General features: G+C 41.4%; 1 protein-coding gene across 22 annotated transcripts in view; it reads left to right on the top strand.

Annotated features, from left to right (window-relative positions):
• Positions 1–18,861, top strand: part of CTNND2 (catenin delta 2) — a 3,553,726-nt gene that overhangs the window by 3,033,385 nt on the left and 501,480 nt on the right. For all 22 annotated transcript variants that reach the window (XM_069613767.1, XM_069613768.1, XM_069613765.1 and 19 more), the window contains 2 exons: positions 6,197–6,407; positions 10,903–10,987. In XM_069613767.1, the coding sequence (XP_069469868.1) occupies positions 6,197–6,407; positions 10,903–10,987 (296 nt within the window). The remainder of the gene's footprint in view (positions 1–6,196; positions 6,408–10,902; positions 10,988–18,861) is intronic.

Raw genomic sequence — 18,861 nt, 5'->3', positions numbered from 1 at the left:
AGGGGGAACTTTATGATTTATGAAGCCATGGATTTCAGTTGTCCAGCTCTCTGCACAGGGAGCTGCGTTACAACCACCACCCAAGGCATTGCCTGGAGAGGGAGATCGAGCATGCTAGTCCTGTGTGTTTGCATGTTTACATCAGGTGAAATAGGTCTATGAAAGCCCATTCAAACCGCTCCCGTTAGAAGCAACTGACACCGTGCCGTGATGCAGCTGGCGCATCACGCATTCTCCCAGTAGGGGCAGTTTCTGTGTCTTTGCAGATCTGTCAGATGGTCTCTGTACACATGCTGTGCACCATGCCACCAACCCTAACCTATCCCGCTTTGCATTGCCTCCCCCCAAGTCGCTGCAATTATCTCATTATTATTATTATTACCAAGAGTCAGTGGACCAGGATGCACAGCCTCCCCAGCAAATGTAACAGAATGGACAGAATGCATAAATCAACCAAGTTAGATTCCCTTCGGTCATCCGTTTTGCAGGAAAGTTATTTTCTCATTAACTTTATCCAGAGAGGCCTTTATGGAGAGCCGGTGGGCACACAGGCCCCAGGTCTTCATGCAATTAACATGACCTGACATGCTAATTGCACTTATTTTGCATTAACCAGCCTCATAGAGCTTGGCAGATGGGTTTGGCATCAAAAGAGGGGCTGAAGGAGGTAAATGCTAAGTCTTAGGCAGGTGTCCACTAGCTTTGGTGCAGTCAGCAGTCCTGTTGACCTGGCTAACAGATCCATGGGCAATGAGTTCATCCGGAGAGTCTGCAGGAAGAACCATTGATGAAACTGCCTTGCCATACCACCCAAGATATAAACTGGTCATGCTAGGGGTCTGAAAGTATGTAGCATGCAAAAGAAGTTTCGATTGTTAGTGCTCACGTGTATCCCCAACAATCAGAATATTGTGGACTTCTTCCTGGTTAGCAGTTCTCGTTAACCCTGCACCATCAGCTGGGTGCACATCCCCTCTTTATTCAAAGATTTGACATGTTACGCTTAATTTGTGTCTGCCATGATTACTTCCTGAGCCATTAGCCTCGAGAGCTTGACTACTGATACCAGGTGGAATGCTTTATCTATGGAATAGTCTTCTTTGACAATCCACATGGACTCAGGAAAAGAGGAAGCTATTCAACAAAGATAGAGGGTTGTTGGGTTGAAATGGTAACTGAGTCAGGCCTAACTGTGTTCAGTTGATTTAGTTACTTGCTTTCTTTAACTTCAATTGGTCTGACCACTGTATCCAATCCCGAGGGTCCAAGGTCTGATGGTTCTTAATAGCAAAGAGGTTTCAGTGGAATCAGATCAATCTAAGAAAAATGAGCAATAATATTTGAGCATTAATGAATCCTTCTAGATCATGGTATAATTACACTCCCAAAGTTATTTCGTGAGGCAATGCTGAGGGGTGCAACTTGGGGAACGGCGATCAAGTGATTCAAGTGATCATAACCCTTCCTGTGCTCTATAAAGTTAGAGGTACATGGAGTTGATTAACTGAAAGAGGAAAGTGAATGATTTTAGGCTGCTTCTCAAGTTGTAACAAGCTCAAACATCCCCCCTCTCCTACTAGCCTTTGGTCACTGGGACTTCATGGAAACATTCATGCTTGAATATTCCTTCGAGCCTAAAAAAAAACCAAGGTTTGAATTACTATAGGAGTGTTTGCCTAAGGGGCCCTGAAGCCACCCTGTGTATTATGGGCCGATATGTTTGATAAACTGTGCAAGACAAATGTTTGGCAAGGCTCTTCAGTGACTTACCAGCTGGACCACAGAGAATAACATACTTTGACACCAACAGGCAAGATTTAGAAAGGGTGTGGGCATAATAGATCAGGTGCTCTGAAAGGAGGAACCGCACCTGTTATTTGTTGACCTAAATCTGCTTTTCACAGAGAACAACGCTACCTACTGTGGGACATCTTATGATCTATTGTGTACAGCCTCGCTTTTGTTTGCTTTTATTTCTCTGTATTCAGAAAACCATTTATCAGTTAGATGGGGCCCTTGAGGGGGCAAAGGCTCTACTCCTTCCTCCAGGGCTGATTTTAGAGCCCTTATTTTCCCTTCTTCTCAATGACATTGCCACCTCTCAGCAATGTCAGCTGGCATTCTATATCCTAATGGGAGAGAATTGGGGCTTACTGTTAGATAACAATGTGGCCTCACTTTTAGAGATACAGATGTGGTTGCGTAAACTTTTCAGCAGTTTGCTCACGTTTGTACTGTCAAAAGTCTATCATTAAACTCTACCAAGACTAAAGCAATGGCATGTCATTCAAGGAAACCTTATGTCTTGACATGTAAAGTGATAAGATGCAATAGGTGATATGATACATGATATGGCATTTATAACGCGCCAGTTTGATTAACAAGGGGTTCACTTCAGCTCAAAGTTAATATGGAATTCTTAAATACTTAAGAGCACGACAACATTTAACAGATCAGCAAAAGTGAACTAAACTAGGCTGCCTGAGTGTAAGTAAAAATATCTTCTTTAAAAAGCTTGTGGCTTTACCTAATGCAACACCCACTGTACCATTTCAGCTGCAACTGAGTATTGCTGAGTAGCTAAATTAGAACCTATATTACTCTGGCTGGGATTGTGGTCCAATTCGGCTCTTGTTCTTTATAGCTACTCTTTATTAGATGTACAGCAGGTTGATGGGTATGATCATAGCCTTGAATCAGCCATGTTACCTGGTTGTTAAAGCAATTGAAATGGGCCACCTATTCTAAAGGGATAATCCTGAAGTAATTAAAGGGTCCTAATTCCTTCAGGTGAAAAGGGCATGTTGTGGCTGGAGATTATGGGCACTCTTGGGAAAGCCAACGGTAGTCCATCAATGGATCACTATCTTCTGCACAGGAACCCATTTGCAATCAAGGTCTACCTAAATGAGAACAAGCCTTTTTTGACAAAACCCATAATTTAAAATGTTGCCTGTGTATTAGAAGGTTTATGGCAAACTGTGCTGCACCACCACCCTTTGTGTTTGTGCACCAAGGATCTTCAATACCCTTTTATGTACCTATGTCCAACTCACGTTGCTATCAGGAAGTCTTGGTGCATTCCCCTGTTGAAAAACAGGAGCGTAAGAACCCTTAAGGGGGCGTTGTCTTTGTGCTAATCCACCTCCAAAGATCTTGTGTTTTCTCTGTAACCTTTTTTCTGAAAAGAACTTGGGGGAGGAGCCAGTCATTTCTAACTTTGGTGCACTAATGTAACACTTGGGGTACAAATAACAATACAATGTTGATATAATGTTTGACAAGGATGCATACGTTTGCTGTATATTTTGGTCCACTTTATGTTATGCTCTTTTGATCAGCACTGTACACTTTATCCAGAAATGTTATGTTTGTATTATAAACTAGCACAAACTACCCGTTTTCTGAACGAGTTCTGTAGAGAGACATGATAACACTCCTCAATTGTTGAAAATCAATGATCTTGTAGGTCGCTGTAGGTCCCTTATCCCTTGATGTGCTTTGCAACCTGATGAAAACTGCACTGAGAATGGGTGCGTGTGGCTGGCTGACATAGCCCGGAGCAGACATTGGGAGGAGGTGACAGTTGGTGTGCTGCTGCATACTGTGACCTTCAGTGTTCTCTCCCCAAGTGTTGTCTCGCTCTGGCATGGCGCAGTTCATTGTGGTGCAAATATCTCAGAAACCGTGAATCCTAGGGCCTTGAAACATGGATTTTGAGATCCCATAGGGACCTCTGCTTTTGTGTGTCGGGACCAATCCTTCTATGACCACAATGATGTTTTGCAAATTTCAGGCAACCGTCTCATGTATGAAGGTGCTGAAATCTGGGTAAATAGGTGGGGTGTCTATATGTTATGTAGCCAGTAATGTCTAGAGGGTCCTAACAGATAACTATGCAAAATTTGGTGCAGATTATTGATATTTTATTTCTATCGCGCTCGTACACAAGTGTTTCAGAGAGCGACAAGGCAAGGAGGGGAACAGGGGAGAACAAAACAACAATCTTACTAGGCCAAGTGACATTGAGAACGCGCAAGTGCATTGTGAAATGGTGGGGAATTGTATAAGGAGAAGCACTTAACCAAACCACAAACCCACACATTTTGATATAGATTTGGGGTTCCCTGAGGATATTATTGAAACTGTTTTTTTTCACAATTGTTTTTTTACTTTTTGTACTATACAGATAACTGTTTTAACGTATTCCATCAGTATAGATTATTTCTTACTGTGCTTGTGGAATTATGATCAATAACTTTTTTTTTTTTACTTTGATGGAATCATTTCTGAAATAAAGCAATGAGCATGATAATGATGGTGCATTCTTTTATGAAGACAATTAGAAAGTGTGGAATGCAGACATTCACCAACATTAGCACCCCGGCAGGGGGTGGCGGCCAATCATAATGCTTGGAGCAGGTGGAAGCCTGCATTTCGAGCTACCTCTGTGCCTCAGACAACCTCTCTCTCTCCGCCCCCTAGGCACTTTAGCACCCGGCATCTTTGATAAAAAAAATGAAAATAAATCGTATAGGGTGATCCCTTAAGCTGTGCTGAACACCCAAAGTCCCTTTTCCTTGTTGATGGTCGTTAACAAGAAAAACAGACTTCAGAACTGCAGCTTGGCTTCATGCATTACCGGGTCAGATTTTTTCACTTTTCTTTAATTCCAACAACAGCTTAGCACCGATGTGTGATCTTCACAGGAGCTAACAGCGATATTCATCTGACGGAAAGCTGACCCTGCTAGTAATAGCCCCACAACACACGTTAAAGGATTCTCACTTCGCTCAGGCCCTTACCATGGTTGTGGACTGTTAGCAGCGGAGTTGGCCAGCCACTTGTGTGAATATTTCCTCCCAAACGCCTGCCTTTGTTTCTTCTCATTTGTTCTTTTCACTTTTTCAAGCTCTCTAGGCAACCAGCAGGCGTTGAAAGGAGGCTCTAACAGCCTGTAAAAGCTGCATCCCTAACTTCCATTTATGATGGGAATATGCTGGGCACTGGGCAAGGAGACATGACAAACACCATAACAAAATCCCCCAGATGAGGCTTCCCTGTTTCCCCCCATACAAGCTCTGATGGCATTAGAGACCTTTTTTTCAGGCTCTATTGTTTGTTGTGTGAACCTTGCCCTCATTAGAGGCCTTCGCCTTCGGCTCTGAACTACTAACTTGGGAGTGGTCACATACCACACAATAAAGCTCTCTGTGTAGGCTCCAACACTTCTTTTTCGATGGCATTCTCAGCATTCTGATTGGCAGAGGATTCATAACTCTGTGTTCACATGTGCTCTGTCTAATGCGTAGTTCAAGGTGGAAAAGGCATGTGTCACGCCTGCAACAAGTTGTTGAGGTTTCCCATTTGTATCCATTGGTCAAAAGGCTTGTTTGAGGATATCTATCCCCACCTGAAAGCTTAGACCGCTGTCTTTGTATAGTTATGAATAGAATAGGCCATTTCAGTTAACAAGCCATACATGCCACAGTGCCACCCAGTAGCCATTCATAGAAGTTCACCTGCGGTTCAGGGCCAATGAGAAATGCATTGTGTGTATGCAAATCAGCTCAAAAGCATGCATTTTCCTTCAGAAAGTGTTCCTTGTTGCACAGGGTGGCAATATTGTATGCATAGCTCTCTCAAGCGACAGTAGATAAATCTCAAGGATGCAGACAACCACATATATTCGTTTTTAACCTCACTTGGGATCATACACATGGTATAGTCGTGACATACTTGTGATTGAAGCATTGGAGTATGTTTAGTAACACCACCAATGCTATGGTAGTTGGTTAGTTAGTTAAAAGTGTGCCAAGGAATATTATTTCGAATCTCTTTAAACATAGTGACAACATCTTTGTGCATTATCCTTTATTGGCGTATTAGTTATTTAAAGGTGTTTAACTGCAGTGTGGAAAGTCAGTTAAGTTGATAGTTGCCTTTGAAAATGAAGGCTGCCTATTTGGGAAAAATGCCAGCGCGGGAAGTCAAGATTAAACCTCAGCTGGGTAGAAAATACCAACTTGTATTCTTTGTTCAATCACATTTTTTATCTATACAATGCAACTATGACGTTTATGACATTTGACAAAAAGAAATCGTGGACTAACATTTTTTTTTGCTTCTTCTCTTCCCCAATTGTCTTTCCTATCGCAACTCCATTTGTTCCCCATCATCTTTTCATTTGCAAAAGGCAAGTACGCCATGCGGGACTTGGTCCACCGTCTTCCTGGGGGCAACAACAGCAACAACTCTGCCAGCAAGGCAATGTCCGATGACACAGTCACAGCCATTTGCTGTACCCTGCATGAAGTTATAACAAAAAATATGGAGAACGCCAAAGCCTTACGTGATGCTGGGGGCATTGAGAAGCTGGTTGGCATTTCCAAGAGTAAAGGAGACAAGTATGTGATAAAAAAGTCTGTTAAATCAAATGTCAATATCTTTCATTTATGTACTGTAGATGCCATAATTATGGATATGTTGTCATCAGTGGTGCTGTTACTTGTTGAACTATGCTGTTTTCCGAGATAAATTATGTGCTTTATTCAAACAATCTCAGTCATTGTTGGGTGGGGAACAATGCTTAATTTGTAAATAGATAAGTGCCAGGGTCCAAATATTTTCTAGCACACCTATGACATCACATGGTGGCATTTTGGCATCCACTGCTGCTCCACAGAGTGTAAACACATTTGGCATTTGACTAGAGCAGTATGCTGGCATGACCTGCATGAGCACCCAGCACTGTCATCTTCTGGCTCATTTCTATTCCTAAAACTAAATAACAAATCAGCACCTGTGTTGCTTAAACTGGTGTTTCTTGTTGTATGACTTATACTAACAGTTAAAAAACGAAAGTTGCCAAAACAGCACATCACAATTGAACTGAAAAAGAGACAGTAAGTGCCAGTCCACAGAAATGAGTCTTGGGGCCCATCCCTGTCAAACACCCTAATAAATTAAGGGCTGGTGGAAAATAGTGTCTGTTGCAACTATTGTTGTCTGTTGGTGAAATAAACCTGCCACACAGCAAAAACTGACATGTCAAAATACATGATTCTAACTATGACCTTGTTGGAATTTCAATATATTTTTCAAAGAGCAAAGAGCAAGCAACATGTTATATATTGTGAGCAATGAAATCAAGTTTAAATTAGGCTTTACCATATATCTGCGAGTCCAAATCCAAGGCCTGGTTAAAAAATATTTCCTCTGAGGCAAGCTAGCAGATGCTTTGACAATTTCAGATTTACACCGGCCAGTCTTATGTGTATACAGAAAGATTTCCACTGGAGTAAATGTGGAAATGCGTAGAGCACGTAATGCATGCACATGTGCAAGCCTTTGTGAATTAAATTTGAATATGCACATTTTAGTAATTCTCAAGGAATCTTCAGATTTGCTCCAGTGGAAATACCTTTTGAATATTTTCAATGTTATCTAGTTTAAATTTTATTGGGTATCGAACATACAGAATTTTGAAGGCTCATTCCCACATGTCGTGAAGCCCAAATCAATTATAAGAGATCTACTATCATCAATTCACAAGGCTAAAACAAATCTGAAGACAAGAGTGGTAGATTCGATAAGGTATACTATAATAGCTGCATTATATCAGTGTTGAAGGACAAGCGTTCTACTAGGGTAGGTTAATTGCTATGGCATTCTGCATCATGATCAGTATGCCATCAAGTGAATCGTTATACTCATACTGATTCAAGGGCCATTGTCACTGAGATTTTTTTTCAAATTTAACTAACATTCAAGGCAGCCCACCTCCTTTTTCATGCTTCTCATTTGTTTGCTAGCAACTCAGTTTGTTTGATATAGTAGGTCGGCTCAAACCACTTATTATTTTATTCCCCATTTATACATCAGTTTATAAAGTACACTAGCTCCTCCCTTAACTAGACTGTGCAACTCTTCACTGACATCAGGAGTCCTAACTTCCAGTCTCAAGTCTGCCTCCATTACCCGAAATTCGGACCTGAAAATGATTGCTAAAAACAGACCTATTGCCAGCCTACCATTCAAAAGTTGAAATTCTGGAGAAATATCCTCACCATGTAACTCCACATGAATCCAGTCAACTTTTCCTTGACCATCAATCTAGTTTCAGATCTGGGAGAACAACAGGTCCACCTTGCTGGACATTTGTGAAGTGATCCTATCATGCCTTCCCAAAAACCAGTCTGTTAAAGCGAACCTTGTGCGTATGACACCTTGGACCACTCAATGATTTTTCATGGGCTAAATACTTTAATAGCAGAGGAAGGAACTAGCTTGGAATGGCTTAAATCCTTCCTATAACATCCACTTAGCCCAGGTTAGTATCAACCAATTTACACACGATTCCCTCCTGTTTTGGAGCCTTCCCCATGGCTCAGCCTTATGTATTAATGTATTTAATGTCGACATGAGGCCCTTAGCCTGCCTCATCAAAGCTGCCAACTGACCATTTAAACTACCCACTGTTGATGCACAACTGAATTTCAGCCTAAGAATGTATGATATAAACTAAGAAAACATAGCTAACTACCTTGCAAGCATTAAGGAGTAGATGATGGCCAGCACGCTTTGCTGAATTGTGATGAAGCTGAAATGTTACTTTGTGACCCAGTCACTGTGTTCCATTTCATCTTCTTCTCACTCCCCACTTAAAGATGCCCACCACCCCAGTCAAAAAGGTGAGGAACTTAGGGGTGGGTCTTTGCTCAAAACTTTAATTTCTTTTTCACATTGACAACCTGACCAAATCTTGCAATTTCAAAATACATATGTTTTGGAAATGATGCCCTTTTTTTGACCTAGCCATCAATACAGATCTAGTCCACGCCTTAATTTCCTCCAAAATAGAATACTAAAATAGCCTCTTTGCAGTTCTACCAAAGAGATCTATCAAGGACTTACAAACATAACAGAGGAGAGCAGCAGGATTGATCTTCAACTTACAAAGATGATGACAATACAACTTTTACCGGCAAAACTCTACAATGGCTCCCTACCCAGCAAAGATTTCATTTCAAAAGACTGTGCATCACAAAGAGCAGTGAGACGCAATGTACCGAACTACCTTTGGAACTGTCTGAATCCCTCCATATGCACAAGGTCCCTCAACTCTGCATCCGCTAGCTTGCTCCTCCAAAGCAGCTCAGCCTCTTGGAGGCTGACTCCTTTCAGAGACTGGCCTTAAACTATAGATCAACGTGCCTCAAAACTAGAGTGATAAAAAATGCTCTTGATATTCTGAAAAATGTTGTAGACATCTTTGCTCGGTATTCTATTTACATTGGGCATTTGAAGACTCAACGGAGAAACAAGAGCTCTCTATAACTCATGTTTTTTTGGATAACGAGTGCAACATTTGGATGTGATTGAATGCTTTCCTTTATCCCTTTACCCCCTTAGACATTTTATTGATAAAGGGACCACATCTGCAATGTTCTGCTCTTCACAGTGGGGCACTTTTGCTGTCCCCTCCGTCTAGCACTCTGAAGAAAGAAGAAGAAAAATAAATAAATGGCATCTCCTAAAGTGAAAAATAGAAGATTCTATTGACCAGATGGTGCTATTAGGGAGGAAAGCCACTTTGATTTTAAATCTGCCATATGGGTTGTATATTGTGATACCTCTGAAATATATGGGCTAGTGTTGAGCTGTTGCTGATGAACATCCTCTCCGACAGTTGCCATCTTCTACCACTCAGTTTCAAACAGTTGTATACCTTGGATTGAACATCCCAAACTTCTTCCCTCTCTCTTATAGTAGTCCTGACATCCTCTGATCATCCAGCTGCAAGGAAGACATTCCTACACTTGTTAGAAGGAATCAGTGCTAGAGAATGTGGGTTTTGGTTATTCATGGGGAGGGTGCATGTGTTTTGTTTATCTTTTACTTTTGGGCCATGTTTATCCATAGTAAAAGGGCATTAGAACTGGAGTGACTTCTAGGTGCTGTCGTCTATTAAGCCCCCCACCCCATTAATAGTAGCGTTGTCTGTCCTTGAATGTGGAAAGGTAGATGTTTCAGCTATTGTGGTCCGGATAAAGCCTCTTCCAGACTTCAGACTTGAGTATGTCAGAGTACCCTCAATAGTGACTAGGGTGGAACCTATCAGGTTTTTTTTTTTATTGTGGTGTGGAATGAAGCATTGTGCTATATCTGAGAGGGATGCACAAGTTAATCTGCCCAGTCAGCCTGCTGGTTTTGGTAAAAGGTTTCAGTTGTGTCTGGGTTACTAACAATCATATTTGCACAAAGGTCGTTGTCAATGCTGTAACCCTACCAGATAAGACTCAGGGGGAGCAGAAGGTTATTCATCTTCTCGCTATGGCTAACATTATTTGCTGTACTCTATACTTTATATTTAGAGCTATAGAGTCAATATGGTAATGGGGCACTTTAATTCTACTTTAATTCCAATATATATTATATACAATGTAGGAATCTTAAAATGTCTCTGGAGAACAAAGGTTTAGTTATGTCTCTATTGGCATTTCAGTACCAGAGATGTGTCCTAAATGTTGCTGTTTCCTGGGTTTTGATTCATTACTCTGCAGTGTTAGTGGTCATCGATAACCTCTTGTTTAGTTGGTTGTGGATATGTTTAACAGTTCAGGAAATTCAGTGCAATACTCTGAATGCTACAATTGCTATAATTTCTTGGGAATCCTACACTGCTGCCACCAAAGAATCTACAACTAAATAATGGAGATGGTGTGAGAATCTTGCACCACTCCCATATTAATAGTACATGTGTAGGATTCACATCTATTGACTATAAACTACACTGGTGATATAAGGTGAATAACTGTATGAATGGATTGACTTTCTATTCTGAATATACAGAGAGTGCCTAACTCCCTTTCTACCTCTTCTTCTTTTTTTATTCATCAGACACTCTCCAAAAGTGGTGAAAGCAGCATCTCAGGTACTTAACAGCATGTGGCAATACAGAGACCTGAGAAGTCTCTACAAAAAGGTAAGATGTTGCCTATTTATACTTGTGATCAATAATTGAAGATGCATGCTAACAAATGATTTGAAAAGTGTATGAGAAGTAAAGTTTACAAAACGGTTTCTTTACAAAACAATTAGTTGTTTTGAAATATTGCCATGTTTATATAGTTTTGTACTATTTATAATGATATTTAAAATGCAAAAGTACTGAAGCAGACATGAATTCAGTCATTGATAATGGCATGATATTCCTAAAAAACGTTTTATTTGGAGGACAGTCTTACATTGTGTGAGTGAAAAAAAGATTTTCTTATGGAGCTACATGTTTTCAAGAGGCTCCCATGTGCATGAACACAGCCTTACCTGTATCAGGAACAAAACAACTCTAGTAGTATAAATTATAATTATTGGCAATTCTTGCTTTAAAACAAAAGTCTATCATGTTCTATTTGAATCCGTAGCGAGTAGATCGAATTGGTGGTATGACATGTAGGGTATTTCATGGTGCATTGCACTGTGCATCGAGACCAGGCACTCCTCATTTAGTCTTTTTTTTTAAAGATACAACTTTACGCTAGTGATGCACTCATTCATGTATTGTAGACTGTGTTTGTCCTTCACCACAAAGTCTCAAAGAAAAAAATCAAAGCAGAGCCCAAAGAGACTGGAGAAAACTAGGGTAATTTAGCTCCCACAAAACTTTAAGAGATATCCATTCAAACTGCAGGCTATAGATTAAAATCATGAAATGTTTGCTGACTCAGACGTTTATCATTCTAAGCTTGAAAATTGAGTGCCATTTAATTAGTAAATGTAATGGCTATTTATTTTTAGAACTAGGAATGACACATATTGTTCCAGCAAGTCAATATATAAACATGCTAATATTATTGTAGAGGACCCGAAAGCTTATCAATTTGCTGAGCTTTTATTTTCACTGTTCTTTTTAACCTTAAATCAGGCCTACCTTTCCTTTTGTGGATCAACATATGCTGCATTGTACACAACATTTCACACATTTTTTTTTTTTATCACTGAGGCTCTCATGTATTTTGTAGTTTTTTAGTACGGTGTAATGACTTCTATCTATGTAATATATCAATCAACATTTGATTCTATTGACATAGCAATATTTCTGATCTAATACCCCTCAGTAAGACATCCTACCCCACAATCTAGGACGAGAAACAGGCTGCTTGTAATCTGAATATTCTGTTTTATTGAAAATAATAAATCAAGAAATTAAAGGTGGTCCCCTAATTTGTAATGCTGTGGAAGACACCCACAAAATTCCACTTAAATTCAGGAAGCCTCTCCACAGAAAAGAAGCACAACCTTGCTGCTATTAACTTTCTAATGTTTACATTCACAATACACACACACACACATCCATACTTATAAAAGCAAATCTGAATAACTATCCTAGAGAAAAGAGTAAAATCCTATCCAACAGAAATATAGAAATGATCATTGGTTGTTGGATTCAAAAAGATGAAACTCTTCTTAGAATCAATTTTACAGCCACCCAATTTACATAGTTTTCTTTGAAACCATCATCAGGTGTTATAATAGAAAAATATTGATGTTGCTTTTCAAGGTCTGATTATTTTCTAAAATGTTGGACAGTATTGTTTTCTAGTTTGGACATAGATGCAAGAATGTTTGGTCGGGTTGACTTGGTTACACTTATTCTAAAGGATTGGGTAGGAGCTTTTATTTTGGGAAGTGATACATCTTGATGTCTTATATTGTCACACAACATGGAGAATATATTATTGAACTAGAAGAGGAATCAACATCTTTATTTTAATTGGCATTAGAAGTCCACTTAAGACAGAATCCTGCTATTTCTGGCCAATTTTATTTGGAAAAATGGCGTTGATTATTTAAATTGACATTATTTTCTTGGGAATGATGGTAACAGACTACCTCTTTCCTAATGCACATTAAGGAGTAGAACACTCTATTCAGGATTTTTCTTTTATGTAAACTATGCTTTTCACAGGTCAATGTAACAATCCCTGACAATCTTTTGGTCACGTTGAACACTATGCTTGCAAACCCATATATAATTTGCCACAGTGAAAATTACTAGTTTGTTACTATCAGAGGTACATGATCACTGCCAAATGTCGGATTCTAGAACAATCTATTTGTAACTCTACATCCACAAAGTCTTATTTACAGGCCCAGTCACTGGTTTCCCCCAAAAAACATTTAACTACATTCTATGATATTAGTTATTCTTCTGATATTTATCTAAATTATCTTGGGTTATTATATTCACGTTTGGTCTGTCTTTCAAAGGCACAGAATAGGTAGGAACATAAAGAGCTCAAGGACTCACCAGGTAAGTTCTTTCTTTCAATTGGTCGACCTTCCCCTGATTCTGACTTGGGGAGAGCTTCTGCATTCAGCTCCCTCTGGAAAAGGCATTCTTTAAAATGTTTCTTTCAGATACATGCAGATGGAACCCCAATCAGCTTTTCTCCTGTCAGACACGCTCTATCTTTATGTGCTTCTTTCCAAAAAGCACTCCCTCTCTTTATATGTGTTTGACTTCAAATACACAGCAAACTCCCCCCCATAGCCTAATTTGACGTGGCACTTTTGATTTGTACCGAGCCTGTGATAGATTCCCTTCACTTACTCACACCCACATAAATCCGTAAATCCTCCTCTTTGCTTCAATTGACCCAGTGCATTTACCATGGCAAAAGGGGATGTATTTAGCTGTAAATTGCCTCCTACAGGAACTGTGATATAATGTGACTGTAATATATATTTTTCTTATGATTTCTTGAATGAACCTATGCCATTAAACAGAACAATGTATTCAAAATTACAGAAAAAATCAGAATTCCAAGACATTCTTCATGTTTCTGAAGCTACATGTAGGACAGTGGTTGTGTGGACATCTGTTCCTCTAAACATGCCATTGCTGGCTGGTCCTTCATACATCAATGTCATTCCAGAGAGCCCCTCCAAATAACGTATAAATCTAGGCATGCAAAGGTCCTACATTTGGAACACTCTGGGACAAGAAATGTACTGTTTGTGATCTGAATATTCTGTTTTGTTGAAAATAATAAATTATAAAGGCGGTCACCTAATTTTCAATGATGGGGAAGACACCCATATCTTTCTCATGTTTACAGTCACAATACACACACATATCCATACTTATAAAAGCATATCTGAATAACTATTGTAGAGAAAAGAGTCACATCCTCTCCATTTTAAACATGTGTGGACATCTTTGCATTTAAATTTGCCACTGTTGGCTGGCCATCCATCCATCAATGTCATTCCAGAGAGACCATCCGAATATTTTAAACATATAGGCCCATGAAAGTCCAGAATTTGGGATGTATTTAGTTATTTTCATGTTCTTGCATTGTGTTCTATGTACACAGCTGTGTCCTTCCATCTCTCTAATGGCTTATTCACAGTGATTGATAATTATGCCTATTTTTACAGAAAGTGATTCTCTGTCTAGCAACCTTTTCAGAGTTCAAACTAAATTCACAATTTTGATGTTAAATATAAAAAGGAATAATGTTCAGTGAATAGTTTTGACTGGTAATGGCAATGTAATAAAGTGTAAACATATCAACACATTTCATTCAATCTATTAGCAAACTTGTAAAACACATTCTAGCTAGCATCTCCTGTCAGAATACTAAAATATAATTTGTATAAGTCTGTATGTCCTTCATGCAACATAGTTTTTTCTACTTAGAGGTATTGGGCTTGCCTGATTAAAAAGTGGGCCACTTTCCCAGTACCCCCCTACGTGTTTCACATTAGTTTGCAAAATTAAGATTAGTGATGCCATATGTGTTTGAAGAAAATTGTGAAACTCTGGCTAGAGCTATTAATTTGCCTAGCGTACACTACTGTAATGCTCTTTTCTGTCGAACCAGTCAAAATGCTCTACTTAAACTGCAAATGTTACTGAATTATGCATTTTGTATGATCAAATGCATTACAAGAAGGGAACATATTTCAGAGCAAAGGAGAGACCTCCATTGGCTCCCCATGGTATCCTGAATTCAACTTAAACTGAACACTATGGTGCACAAGTGTATATTTGGATCAGCGCCTTTTTACATTAAGCAAAGCCTAATGCAACAAACAGCCAAAAGAATGACTCGGTCTACTAAAGCTCCACATCTGACATGTCCCAGAAGTAAGAGAGTAAGAGGCAGTTGCTGCTCTTCTCAGTATAGGCCACATTGGCCTGGAACTCCTTACCTAGTAATCTTCGGCTCAAAGCAAATGTACTTCTGTTTCGTAAAAAAGTTGAAGACTATGTTGTTTCTTTAATTCCTGGCACTATATGGCCTCATGCTAGTAACCCTTATCTTTTTGTGACTCGCTTCAAGGACACAACCCTCGACTGGGTGTCATCTTATCTCTCTAGCCAACCCTTCTCCATCTCTTAGCATTCTGCACTTCCTTACTTACACCACTCGTATTTACCCAATACATCTCCTCCCTAGGTTTCTATCTTTTAAGTATCTCCTCTGGTGATACCCAGATATTCTCCTTCCCATCTTTTTCCCATGCAATCTCTGAATGCATAACCAACTGCCTAACCTCTATTCCCCATTGTATGGCTCTATGCTGCCACATGCTTAACTCCTCAAAGACAGAAGTCTTTTTTTGGTGCAAATGGTTTTTATTAAAATTAAAACCTTACACAACATTTCAATCCAAAGACATCACAATAAAAAAACACAAAAAATAAAAGCAACAACAAATACAATAAAACACTAGCATAAAGCAGCTACAATTAACATTTTAAAGTTGAAACATTCCATCAACCAACATAAAACTGGCCATTTCAGTGTTCTCCTTCTACCAGACAACATCTGTAACCAAAGTGTCTCTACGTCATGAATCTTCACGTCAGAAGCAAGCGGAAAAAGATGTTGAAGTCTCAGGACCTGTGTACATGGGCATATCAATAATAGATGAAACAAAGACTCAATATCACCATCAACAAGCCATAATCTGAAGCCCAGGTTGGTCCCTAATATTTCAAGTGTGGGGTATTGGTTTAAACAAAGCCTCATGAATTTAGTTCTCTGAATCGGGGAAGGGAACTTCAATACATATTGTTCCGGGACAAAGGGCAACATTGGAATTTGTTTGATCTCCTCAAATAGGGATTAGTTGGACACCATTTTGAAGGTTGTGATCCAATCATGCTCATCAACTGCCCTCTTGCTTTTTTACAGGATCGCTTATTAACAAATCAAGTTAATGGTCAAACTGGCCTTAATTTCTCCCTTCCAAGTAGAGAGACATGTTGGAAACTCACCCTCATCTGTTATCTGTTAAGCCTACCTTATAAAAGAGGGAATATGGCTGTGGACAGCTGATATTGTGATATATGGTTAACAATTTCCAATCAACAGTTGCCTTTAGAGACAAGAGACCTAGCTCATGTCTAATCACAGCAGCCAGAACTCACCTGGGGAAGCTCAGTGTGTTACATCATATTATGCCCTCAAAAACATTCCAGTTGGGGTGGGAGGTGATGAAATACAAATCGATATTGTACAGCAGCGCTGGGACAATCTTGGCCTTCTATTAGGTAATGGCCAGAAATGGAGAACATTTGCCAAGTTTAAAAACAATGTGCCTCAATTGGGCTGAAAAGACGCTACAGTTTTTCTTCATAAAATCAATGTGAATGGTTTTACCCTTTCCACCATAAATAGTAAAGCCCAGATATAGATACCTTTCCACTCTCCCCAAGATGTAACCCTTCTACATCCCGTCCCCTTTCCTCCATACTGCATCGGCGTCCCTCCCTAGAAAAAACTTCTTCCCCTTTAAATTTAGAGGCAAGCAGGGGTGTGGCCCTGGAAGCATACACCCCTGACTCTGCCCACCGGCGCCACTCCCCAGTCCCCTTTTCTGCCTCAACAGGAAAGGGACGATTTCACCAGCTCACCTGGGTTTGCCCCTGCCATGTAATTCCACGCGCTCATCCCGATTCTTCTGCTATATTTTTGTCTTTATTTGTAATCCAGGTACTTGGTCCTCTGGCGTCACGCTCCTCCCCAGTGCATGTCGACTTCAGCAGGCATCAGCAGATGTCCAGCCTGCAAGGGGCTCTTTCCTATGACCCCCAGGCTCTTTGCCTCAGTGCTTTGGCCCTGACCACGGCTGGGAAGGTTGTACTGCATGCAAAACTCTGACTCCACGCGCACTGAAGAACAGGCTAGCTAGGTGGAGGGAGCTCTTTGAAGGTTCACCTCCAGAGGACTTGAAGAAGTTTGTCAAGCAGAGATCGAGGCCCAAAGGAGTGCCGCTATTTTCCATCACACCCCGTAAGGGCGACTCCTTCCAGAGGAAATGCTCAAGCGGGAGGAACCTCTCGGGTTCTTGTACCAGCACAAGCACCAAGGCTAGTACAGCTACCAACCTCACGGCCGAGGGGTCATCAGATCCTACTGGTATCAGTGCTGAGGGACCGCAAGGTTCTTCTACCGGATATACACACGCGGGGCAACGCCCTAGTACCAGCTCTATGTCCGAGGGGGCGCCTGCACGCAGCACTACTGGCAATAATGCCAAGGGCAATACACTTTCCAGGCCTAGATCTGAGGTGCCGGGTAGGCCTCATGCTCTAACACCAAGAGTCTTGGACGAGGCTGGGCCCAGGGAGCCATGGACCATGACTTTGGCACATGGCACGCTACTTGACAAAATGGTTGGCCAGACAACATGGCCGCTCGTCCAATGCAACTCCTAGGGACAGAGCAAGCAGGTGAACGAGTTTCAAGGTGGGACTGTTGTCAACCAGGTACATAGCCTACAGTTTATCCATCAGGAGCAGCGCAGGTTCCCCCTGCAACTTAGACAGAGTGTGCTCCGGCCCCAGCAGTCCCCACCCATTCTGTCAATATCTCCTGCCTCCTCTTCTGCCTCTGAAGACACGTTCTTCAAAAGGTTCTTGGCACTGATGCGAACCCCCCAGATGGGGGCCATCCTATGGGATGCTGTCAGGGACTTGCTCACTCCGGTCACTCCACCAGTGCCCATAGTCATTCCTAGCATGGCTCCGGCACCACAGGCCTCAGTCAGCCCCTGCTGCCCTTGCCGACTACTTCGATTATGGCTCCCCTTCCTCCCACAGCACAGGTAGTCCCTCACCAGCGTCTGCAGCAGCCTTTGGCTCCGGTCTCCACAACGCAGCCCACGGCGCGCATCACCCCTCCACTTGCTCCGGACCCTTCCGGGCACTCTGGTGGACACGGATGAGGAGGAGGACCCTGACACGCCATCGTCAACAAAGGCCTTCCACAGCAGGTTTACAGGTTTGGCAGAATATTCATGCCTTCCTCAACCCGAGGTAGATCAGCCCGAGGAGGGGCAGAAGTCCTCACCCTAAGACCCCCTACCAAAATGGGGATCCCGTTGCAGGAGGACATTGTGGTACTGGCCAAGAAGGGGTGGCTCAAGCCTCACTCGGCCCAACCTGTAAATCGGCACCTAGATGCCAAGTATAGACAGATGGAGGGGGATACACTCTTGTTGTCGGCGCACCCTCAACCTCACTCTTCCGTGATAGCTGCAGCGTCACTCTACTCTAAGCCTCAGTCGTCCTCGGCCCTGCTAGGCAAGAAGGAGAAGATCTTGGAGGCATATGGGAAGAAGCTGTACTCCAACGCCTCCCTGCACCTGTGCCAGGCCTATGCGGATGCCATGCTAGCAGTCGCTAACCAGAAGCTTTTGCGGGAAATAGCAGACTTCCTCCCGGAACTTCCACTGCAGAGCCAGGCACGCTTCAAGGCGAGTCTAGGAGAAGCCAGGCTGGTAGCGCAGGACATCATGGAGTCCACGGTGACCCACATTAATACCTCTGGCCAGGCCACC

Source organism: Ambystoma mexicanum, chromosome 5p, assembly GCF_040938575.1.
Source record: "Ambystoma mexicanum isolate Mex_15411 chromosome 5p, UKY_AmexF1_1, whole genome shotgun sequence".
NCBI classification, from domain to species: Eukaryota; Metazoa; Chordata; class Amphibia; order Caudata; family Ambystomatidae; genus Ambystoma; species Ambystoma mexicanum.
This window is presented reverse-complemented; position numbering and strand designations above follow the sequence as displayed.